The 11582-nt window shown below is 34.3% G+C and overlaps 1 protein-coding gene across 1 annotated transcript; it reads left to right on the top strand.

The window, feature by feature from the left end:
• Positions 1-3675: 3675 nt before the first annotated feature.
• LOC132164076 (linoleate 13S-lipoxygenase 2-1, chloroplastic) lies at positions 3676-11333 on the top strand. The gene is made up of 9 exons (XM_059574490.2): positions 3676-4108; positions 5830-6098; positions 6269-6506; positions 7673-7996; positions 8093-8178; positions 8750-8860; positions 8969-9270; positions 9454-9720; positions 10318-11333. Exons 1-9 carry the CDS (start codon positions 3754-3756, stop codon positions 11075-11077), a joined length of 2712 nt encoding a protein of 903 aa, XP_059430473.2. The 5' UTR covers positions 3676-3753; the 3' UTR covers positions 11078-11333.
• Positions 11334-11582: the final 249 nt, after the last annotated feature.

Raw genomic sequence — 11582 nt, 5'->3', positions numbered from 1 at the left:
TAGCAAGAATTGAATCCGAAAAGATTTTAGCAACAACGAAAACTTACAAAAACCATTAATTAATTAATATGACAACAAATAGCGATTGACATGGTCGTTGATCATGAAAAAAAAGAGATCATGATCACAAGTGACAGAAATACTTTTAGAAATTTTTGTTGCATAAAATGCAAGCCTCTTTAATTTTCTTCTAATGAATCCACATACGCAAAAGTCATATTATTAACACTACAAGGAATTCAAACTCTTCCCAAACATTTCCAATTCCATATAGTTGGTACAGTATATATATATATATATATATATAGGGAAAATTACAGTTTATCTCCTTAAAGTTGACAGCATTTTTCAATTCGAATACCAAAGTTTCAATTTTTACAATCCACCCTCCCAAAGTTCCAAATTTTTGTAATTTGACAAATTGTATTCAAAACTTCCCATATTGCCCCTAATTTTTTAATTTGTTATTTTTTTATAAAAAATTAAAAAAAATATATTGTGGCCATAGCCACCCCTTTGGCCGGCCATCTGGCCATTTTTGCACCTCCAAACTTGTTTTTTATTTATTTATTTTTATTTTATAAAAAATAAAAATTATGGGCAATATGAGAATTTTGGAATAATATTGGTTGAATTAAAAAAATTGAAATTTTATAAGGGTGAATTGCAAAAATTAAAACTTTAGTATTTGAATTGAAAAATATAGTCAATTTTGAAGAGTAAACTATAATTTTTCTATATATATATATATATATATATATGATGAGAAGTGTCAATTTCCTTTGTTATATCAACCAATCAAAAATAGCAAGCTAGCTTTGTCCTTCTAAATGTAGTGCATAACTTTTTTATGGTGGCCGGAAATGGACTCATGCGGTTGTACTGCTCAAGTCCACGTGATCATGATAAAGTCCTTTACTCGGACATATCTTTCAACACCGGAATAGGTGAAACTGGAGCTGTGTGGTTCACAGATTTTCCTTGTCACGATCATGTGAGGTTATGTATGATTTGATTGGAGGTTTTTGTTCCTTTATACCTCTCAATAATTTCATAGAATCATTGGGAGTTGTGATTTTCAGAGTGACTCAGCTGAATGATAAATAGAACTGATATTTGATCTGAAAGCTCACGTACAAAGAAATCCTGTTGATAATCATTGGTTTGTCTCAAAATCAAATAATCCACAAATATTATATGTGGATATCTTATTATCTTATAAACGCTGCTGATATTATTATTATTATTATTATTTTAATATAAAAATCTAATCATGTGCTACGTAACACTTATCAGTGATGTACTTTCACATCTCTCATATACCACCTTTACGCATGTTTGAAGAGGAAGGTCAAGCCACGTCCAAATGGCAAGAGGTGGACAAGTTTTGAGCTTTATTCTTAAAAAAAAAAAAAAAAAAAAAGAGGAAAAAAAAAGAGGACAAAAAACTTATGAGCTTTATTTATTTTTGGGTAGTATTTTGGTTGTTGTTAAGACAAATACTTATGAATCATCCTTTATTTTTGCTTGAGAGACATAGAACAAAGTTAAAAAAAGACATAAGAAAGGGAAAAACAAATGTTCATGGGTCTGAATCTAAAACCTGTTATGTCTCAAGAAAATTACCTGAGTTCGGACTCTAGTAAGTGGAGCAGTGGTGGAGGGCCTTCGCAGTCGCTGGGTGACAGAGGAAGAAGCAGCTTAGACAAACGTTGGACACTGCTGCTTTGCTACTGTTCAAAGCTCATAAGCTTTTTGACTTGCATTCCTGTTGGCAGGGCATATACTTTTAGAATGTACAGTAACTTGCCCAATACCATCTGCCCAAACACGGTTGTCAAACGAAGCCTAAGCCACCTCTATTAACCATAAGGGTTGTTTGGCCGTTTCCAGGCAGGCTATAACTTGCCCATCAATTAAATTGTTTTTCTTTTTCTTTTTGTTAAATTTTTAAATAATACATATTAATGTAACATATAAAATAGGTGGCAGTCATTAATGGTACGACTTGTGTGCCATTTATTTTTTGTCCTTCTAAATGGACTGATGCGGTTGTACTGCTCAAGTCCATGTGATAAAGTCCTTTGCCTGGACATATCTTTCTGTAAAACTATAATCATAAGTTGTTTCACAATCGGATAGGTGAAACTGGAGCTGTGTGGTTCACAGATTTTCCTTGTCATGATCATGTGAGGTTATGCATGTATGATTTGACTGGAATTTTTGGTTCCCTTATGCCTCTCAATAATTTCAAAGAATCATCGCTCCTTTCAAAGAATCATCGGGACCGATGATTTTTCAACTCACTCAGCTAAAAGACAGTAAAGCTCACGTTTCTTTGATGATGAAATTGGTTAAATTATACAAACAACGCCCACAATGTTTTGACTTAATTATTTTATTGCCTTGAATAAATTTCTTTTTTTTTTAGTATCATTGGTTTGTCTCGAAATCAAATAATCCATAAATGTTATATCTGGATATCTTATACTCGTAGTTGACATTTTTTTTTCTTAATCTAAAAATCTAATAGCCTGGTACATATATGAAACTTATCAATGATGTACTTTCACGTCTGACATATGCCACATTAATTAGTATTATTTACAAACAAAAATAACTTAAAAAGGAAAGAATAAAGAAAAAATTAGGTGGCAATCAACAAGTCACCCCGATAGCAATAGGTTGGTTTGGCCACCCTTAGGCGAGTTTGAAGGAGGAGGTCGAGACACGCCCAAATGGCAAGGGGTGATTTCGGCTGCCTCTGAAGCCTCCACTAGTTGAGGTAGCCAAGCCACCCCATTGATCCTAGGGGTTGTTCGGCCACCTTCACACTGGTCATAGCTTGATCATACCTTTTTTTTTTTTTTTTTTTTTTTAAAAAAAAATAATAATAATACATATTAATACGTTATTAATGGTATGACGAGTGTGCCAGTAAGTCTTTGAACAAAAAGTAGATAGAAGCACGTACCAACTAAGTTTGAAAGATCCACATGCATATATCATTATTTGTGACATTTTTATAAACCGAGGGAATTATTTGATTCCGAGACAAATCACATATTCTAAAATATATTTAAGCCTATTTTATTTTATTTTAAGTACTGCATTACCTTGACAAAAACACTTTATCTGGTCCTTGTGTTTGTATATACCACTACACCCCTCTATATCTTCATTTATTTATTTTTTTTCTATTGAACATATTCGTATGAGTGTTAGGAGTACTACAATTTTAACAAGTTTTCTTATAAATTCACGTGAAATAGGTAAACAAAAAATTTAATTTATTATTTTAATCAGTAAATAACTAATTTGCCAATCATTAACTCTTAATTATTTCACTAATTATAAACTATAAGGTCAATTTATAAGAATAAAGGATTTGTCACCGTGTATATATATATATATTGTTAATGTCACGTTTGTTTAACTTTATAAATGCCGTTGTCTTTAGGAACTCTATTAATTGTCTTACTAGTACAATTAAGGGGACAAAACAAATGGTTTAGGGTAGTACTAGTGTAGTTCGAAGTAAGAGCAATCATGCATCAAGGTGAATAATGCATGACGACAATTGGATCCTTTTCCTATCTTTGTCACTTCCCCACCCCACCCCCCCCCCCCCCCCCCCCCTCATTTTTCAGAGTATCCAAGAGCAATAAAATCTGAGATACCCTTTTCTCTTTCTCTAGCTTATTCTTATTATTATTATTATTATTATTATTCAGCCATCTAAGCCCCACGAAAATGTTGAAGCCTGGAGTTCACCACCAATCTCACACTTCCAAAACCCTCTTCCTATATTTACACAAGGGGCCATTCGTCCATGGCATTAATGGCGGCACGGCTTCTTCGCTTTCAATCTGGTCAAAATCCTCATTCCAGAAAAAAATTCGCACTGGTTATGTTGGTACCAACATAAAAGCTGTTGCCAGTCCTGCAGCTACCGAGAAGTCCGTTAGTGTTAAAGCCGTTGTCACCGTGAAACCAACGGTTCGTGGATTTTTGTCAAACCTTGGGATTGAACGAGGGTTGGATGATATAAAAGATTTGCTTGGTAAAACTCTCCTCCTCGAGCTAGTCAGCACTCAGCTTCATCCCAGTAAGTATTCTCTTAACCTAATTAATCAAGGAACCACACCTTAATGTATGTAATTAATTAGCTAGATGGCCACTAGCTGGGGTAACATGTTTTTTTTTTTTTTTTTTTTTTTTTTTTTTTTAATGACTTTATTAAATAACTTGGTATACTCCCCCCCTCTCTCCAAAAGAAAAATAAAAGATAATAAAGTTCGAGCTAGAAATTATATTCAATTTTCCATTTCCAAATTGGTATTAATTAGTGAGATTTTCTTGCCAAATTGGTAGATTAATTGTTCCTTCCCGGTTGTTTAGTTGTGCTGTGCAATCTTGTGGTTCCCTTTGGGATCCCGAGGAAGGTCCCCTTTTTTTGTTATAAAGTTGAGTTTTGTTTAATACATTCTTTTTTCATTAAATAAAAGTATATGTTAAAAATCAAGTATATTTGAAGCTTAAGCTTGTATTATAAGTGGTGATTAAGCATCATATCAAAGTAAAGGCTTTGAATTAGAACTTTGACTCTACAATTTATCTCACATGCATGTAGGTCATGAAAGGAGAGATAAAATATTAATTTAACTAATTAAATTAACTATTTTTTTATTAATTTAAGCTTTTAAGATAAATTTTGATTTAACAATAAAAACTTAAAAGAATTATTCTTTGAAAGTGCCTCGACTAAGGTCGTTTCAAAAAAAAAAAAAAAAAAAAAAAACTAAGGTCGTTTCAAATACTTATTATACTTTTATTTTTATTTTTTATAATTTGATTACCAAGGCTGTAATGGCGTTTAAGAAGTTCCCAATAACAAATCATCAAAATGATCAGCGCTTGTTTTTGAAAGAGTTTTAATTCTACCTTTTCCTTTCTTTTGAAAGCCAAGTAGAACTTTATAGCTATTAAAATGAAAAAGGAAACTTGGCAAAATAAAATAAACCCCCATATCAAGTACGTGTATGAAAGAGAGAGAGAGAGAGAGAGAGTGCGTATCAAATTTGGATCACAAGCAATATTATGGAGAGGCTTGAATGAGAGAGCATCTCCACTAGTCCTACGCTATGGTCCCATAACGTACGTTGGAAAGGTATGTTATCAATGAGTTTGGTCCCAACTCCCGATCGACTAAGAAAACAGAGTTTTTTGTGGATGTGTTGTAATTTCTGTTCCTTGGTGTTGTTATCATATGCTGCCTGCCTTGTAAGTTGTATGCATGGCCCCGGCCGGTTTTTGTCTGCTAGCTCCTTAGATGTTCTGTTTTCCCTCCTTTTGAGGGCTGGTAGGGCCTGCAGTACTTTGTTGCAGCTTTTGTGTTCTCCATGTCTTCTTTGCTTCTTTTTTTTAATCAAAGAAGATATTATTTAATTAATATTTTAAAAGATTAAGCATATTAAAGATTGATTAATTTTTCGCTGCTCGATCATAAATTTAAAGTTTGTTTGAGATTATGTTTGAAAAATAAAATTTTTAAGTTAAAAAGTGATTTTTTTGATAAAAACTTCATTTTGAAGCTTTTGTGTCATTTATAGGCTTTTTGTATATTTAAAAACGCTTTTAATATTTTTTATCAAAGAAATTTTTTTTTATTCAAACTGATTTTTGAATGTTAAGCGCACTTTTAGGCCCATCAAACGCAATCTCAAACAGACCCTTAAACTAGTCCATAACAAGTGAGGTCCAACACATAATAAAAAAATTGTTAATATTTAATTAATATTCTAACATTATTGCCATATCTTTTTGAAGAGACAGGATTAGAGAAGGATACAATTCGAGCATACGCTCATAAGGCGGGCAAGGGAAATGATGGGGTAAAGTACGAGACTAGTTTTGAAGTTCCAATTGATTTTGGGGAGGTTGGCGCTGTGTTGGTTGAAAATGAGCACCACAGAGAGATGTTCCTTGAGGATATAGTCATCGATGGGTTCTCTCATGGCCCTGTAAATGTCACATGTCGCTCATGGGTTCACTCAAAGTTCGACAATCCTTCAAAAAGGGTATTTTTCGCCAACAAGGTGAGTCTCCTTCAAAGCTAGCATATATATATATATATATATATATATATATATATATATATGAATGTGGCCATATCTCAAGAAAAGTAGCTCTACACATTAATTAAAACATCTTTTAATCTTGGTTTTCGTTTTGGATTGTGACAACTCATGTCTTTTGAATGGAGCAGTCATACTTGCCATCTCAAACACCAAGTGGGTTGAGGAGGCTAAGAGAAGAAGACCTTGAAAATTTGCGAGGGAATGGTGAAGGAGAGCGCAAGAGCTTTGAGAGGATATACGATTATGATGTCTACAATGATCTTGGAGATCCTGACAAGAGCCTCAAACTTCAAAGGCCAGTACTCGGCGGCAAAGAGCGCCCCTATCCTAGACGTTGTAGGACGGGGCGCCCCCATTGTGACTCAGGTGTGCGCCGAAATAGAGGTTATAGTTTTTATTATAAATTCTTTACAAATTGAAGTGACGGTTCATAATTGATAAAATGAGTAAATAAAAAATTTGACTTATCAATTTTATTAATTAGTAATTGAGTTATTAACCATACGCTTTTAAGCATTTTTATCAATTATAAATTGTCACATCAGTTTGTAGGAGAATTATTGTAAAAATTGTAATACTCCAAAGTATTTTCTATTTATTTATTTTTTAACGTTAAAAATGCATAATATCCTGTTCGTTTCTATGGTATTCTCTGTTAATTTTCCAATTCCTCAATAACTTACTTACCGATTCCTTAACATACAGATATTTTGAATTTGTGTCTCTTTCCGTTTGAAAGCCTGACAATGACATATCCAGTTTTGGATAATTAAGCAAGTGTATGGTTAAGGACATGTCATAGTTTGTCTGGTTTATATAGTTATATAAATTCTCTTGGCCAGAGGGAGAAGAGAAACAATTGGTGTAAATACTTTGCTCATATTTTTCTCATATTATCTTACAAATTAATCATTAGATTTGTTGACTTATGTGGGCCCCACAAATCTAATAATTGATCTATGAATTTGTAAAAAAATATGATAGAATTATTGACAAGTTATTGACACAAATCATTTCTTGTGAGAGAATAATTAATGGTCATATATGAAAAGTTGGAGGAGATACACAAAATAAAAGGCAAAAATATACCATACATAGGAACAATGAATGATTGGGCATGCATGTTTGCTAACTGGGTCCTTCGTCTCCATGTTTTATGAAAGATAAATGCTAGTGCTCTATGATCCTACGTGTATATATGTTGTTTTCTAAAAAAGCAGAAAAAAATCTTACCATATCAGTTCCTCATATTTCTTTTAAAAAACAATATTCACATAGAATCAGTAGAATATCAAGAAAAATCGTAGGATTTCTCTTTATAGAATTAAAGACAATAAAAAAGGTAAAAAAATGTCATTCAAAATTATCGGCCTGTTAGCATGTTTTGATATGTGACTAGAGCGTGTTAAACCTTTTTTTTAATGATTAACATGAGCCATAAGTTGTCTTGGTAAATATATATGCATACATAATATAAGTTAAATATTGGTTTTGATGGTTGAACAACAATAAGCATGCATATATGGACGCAGATCCCCGATCTGAGAAAAGAAGTAGCAGGTTTTATGTTCCTCGCGATGAATGCTTCTCGGAGATAAAGCAGCTGACATTTTCAGCAAAGACAGTGTATTCAGTGCTGCGAGTATTGGTGCCGTCTCTTGGAACGGTGATGACGGACAAAGATATTGGGTTCCCCTACTTCACCGCCATTGACTCCCTTTTCACTGAAGGAGTCAACTTGCCCTCTGAAGAAACCCAAGAAGGCTTCCTCAGAGCCGTCATGCCCAGGCTTGTCAAAACCATTTCTGAAACAGGAGGAGATGTTTTGCGCTTTGAGATCCCCGAAACAATGAACAGTGAGAAAATTAAACCACAACTTTTAACTCTCTCTCTCTCTCTCTCCCTAAATGATAATATATATATATATATATACATGGTTTTTGGAATTGCAGGGGACAAATTTTTTTGGTTTAGGGACGAAGAATTTGCTCGGCAGACTCTTTCTGGTCTCAACCCTTATAGCATACAGTTGGTCACGGTATGATTTAAATAAATCTCATGTAAATGTGTGTGTATATATATATATATATATATATAGGTATGAAACTGATCAATATTAAATAAATCTTGTGTAAATATGATTTTATTGGGAAATTTTACTTACCCACATTGATGTTTCCCATTAGGACTTTATGTTAAATTCTAAAAAAGGATGTAAAATTACCTCACGTAGTATAAAAATAAAAATAAAGATAAAAGAAAAAAAATTTGCTACCTAGCTGATCCACGGGTATGACCCACGGCCAGCTGTGGGTCAAGCCGTCGGTTCATTGTTCTTTTTTAAAGTTTTAATCTAATTAATAATTTTGCATTTTAAAGTTTTACAGGGTTATAAGAAATATTTTATCTATTTACAATTTGATTATGTCTACATCCTTACAGTAGAGATAACATTGCAAATTTTTAAACATGGGTATTCGAGATTACTAATTTTTAAATTTTAAGAATATAATTGCAAAAGTGTTTAATCATCGAGCTTGAAACTCAAATAGAATTTTCTTTTTTTGTCTACAAATGCTTTAAAATTAACTTGCATAAAATTCATGCAGGAATGGCCATTAAAAAGTAAACTTGACCCAGAGATTTACGGTCCACCAGAATCAGCCATCACAACAGAAATGATTGAGGAAGAAATTGGAGGTCTTATGAGCGTTGACAAGGTCAGCAAAATGGAGATTGATCATCATATAAATTTGATGCATGCAGGAAGCTAGTAATGCCCATCATATATGACTCAATTATTATGACGTATACATCCATGCGTGCAGGCCATACAACAAAAGAAGTTGTTCATGCTAGATTACCATGACATATTGTTGCCATTCGTCGACAAAGTAAGACGGCTTGAAGGCACTACGCTCTATGGTTCAAGGACACTATTCTTCCTAACCAAAGATGGCACATTGAGGCCCCTGGCTATAGAACTCACTCGCCCGCCAATTGATGGAAAGCAGCAGTGGAAGCAAGTTTTTAGACCTTCTTGGCATTCAACATGCATCTGGCTTTGGAGGCTTGCCAAAGCTCATGTCCTTGCCCATGACTCTGGCTATCACCAACTCGTTAGTCACTGGTACGTACGTGAGACTTTGCTATACAGCGAAATAATTTTTTACATGATTTGTATATATGCTTTGACATAACCCGAACTTGACAGGCAAACACAAATTTATCGTTCCTATTTTTTATTTGTGTGGGCATTAATTTGAAATACTTTTATTGATTAACATGGGAAATTGTGTTATCTCTTTTACAGGCTAAGAACTCATTGTGTAACTGAACCATATGTAATTGCGACCAATAGGCAACTGAGTGTGATGCATCCAATCTACAGACTGTTGCACCCTCACTTCCGTTACACCATCGAGATCAATGCTCTTGCTCGAGAGGCACTTATTAATGCAGGCGGAACCATTGAGACCGGATTCACACCTGCAAAATATTCCATGGAACTCTGCTCCGTCGCCTACGATCTCCAATGGCGGTTCGACCACCAAGCATTGCCTGCTGATCTAGTTAGCAGGTAATTTCATAGCCAGCCTTTCATAAAAATCTACACAACCTTTTGGGTATTTTGCTGAGTTTTCATAAAATACCCCTGGTTTTGCTACTCTTTTCCTCCTAATTACTCTGCAACATATTGATGATTTTTAAATCACTACTTGGATAAGCGGTAGTTTAATATATTATTAGAGCTGTAAGTTAACGCCAATCTTCGATCCCTAATGGTCCTATGGATTATAGTTTTTATTTTCTTCATTTTCTAATTTTCATATAGTATCAAAGAGCAAAACGATTTCTCACATTTTCTTGCTTACCCTGATTATGATATGGTGGTGCTCATTCTCTTTTGCGGGTAGCAAAGCCTACCCAACGTTGCTATTTAATCTAGTTTGTTTTCTTGTGAGCTGGAGGCCATTCTTAAAAAAAGAAATAGAAAGGAAAAAAAGAAAATGGTCTTTAGTGGGATTTGTAGCTTTAATACCATGTAAAATCACTGCATGTTCTAAAAGTTTAATTTTGGAAAAAATTAGTAAATTTAATCATTTAATTAATACTACTATGGCTTATCATTGTGTCCAAACTAACTACCATATCAATTGTTTTTGCAATTGTGTAGGGGAATGGCTGTTGAGGATCCAACTGCTCCTCATGGACTAAAGCTAACAATTAAAGACTACCCCTTTGCTAATGATGGTCTAATCCTATGGGATACCATCAAATTATGGGTCACTGATTATGTTAAGCACTACTACCCAAACCCTAGCCTTGTAGAGTCTGATCAAGAGCTCCAAGCATGGTGGACAGAAATTCGAACAGTCGGCCATGCCGACAAGAAGGACGAACCGTGGTGGCCGGTCCTCAAAACCCCCGAAGACCTAATTGGCATCATCACTACAATTGTATGGGTCACTTCTGGTCACCATGCAGCCGTGAACTTTGGACAATACGCTTACGGGGGTTATTTTCCTAACCGGCCTACCATTGCCAGAACCAACATGCCCACAGAAGACCCTACTGAAGAAGAATGGAAAAAGTTCATGAAAAAACCTGAACTTGCACTCTTGAAATGTTTCCCTTCACAACTTCAAGCAACAAGAATAATGGCTGTTTTGGACATATTGTCTAATCATTCACCGGATGAGGAGTACCTTGGAGAGAAGATGGAGCCCTCATGGGCTGAAGATCCGGCCATAAAGATGGCTTTTGAACGGTTTAATGGGAGATTGAAGGAGCTTGAACGGATTATTGATGAAAGGAATGGAAACAATGATTTCAAGAATAGAGTAGGAGCTGGGATTGTGCCGTATGAGCTTTTGAAGCCATTTTCGCAGCCGGGGGTGACCGGAAAAGGAGTTCCATATAGCATCTCCATTTGAATTTGAAATGTGTTTTTATAGTTTCAAACTCAGTGGTGCCCAATGAGGGAAAAAAAAAATGAACAAATCCTTCCATACCTTAAATGCTTGAATCACAATGGTGATCATTGTTGTGTGTGTCTAGGATTAAGGTTCAAAACTAAGATGTATCATAATCCAACACCTTGCTTGTCACTTGTTTTTTGGAATAATACCCTCTAATTAAAACTCTAATTTGTTGACATTTCTTAATTTTAATAAATGTTGTTTACTATTTGAGATTTGTTTTGGGCATAATGTGATTCGTTTGATGAATATAGTCTATGGTTAATGTGTAGATTACTTTAACTGGCAAATGAGTTAAATCATTGTTGATTGAATCTCGACATGTTGGGTGATTACATTGAATCCATTAGGAACACTTATTTTCAAGACGGAATCCATAATTTTGTTCTTTTGAGTCAGATTTGATAGACCTAGCTAATTATTCAAATTCCAAGCCTGGTGCTGATATAGTAATTGACTG

This window comes from Corylus avellana, chromosome 8, assembly GCF_965113065.1.
Source record: "Corylus avellana chromosome 8, dhCorAvel1.hap1.2, whole genome shotgun sequence".
NCBI lineage: Eukaryota > Viridiplantae > Streptophyta > Magnoliopsida > Fagales > Betulaceae > Corylus > Corylus avellana.
The sequence above is the reverse complement of the archived record's forward strand: the minus strand, read 5'-3'. Positions and strand labels throughout refer to the sequence as shown.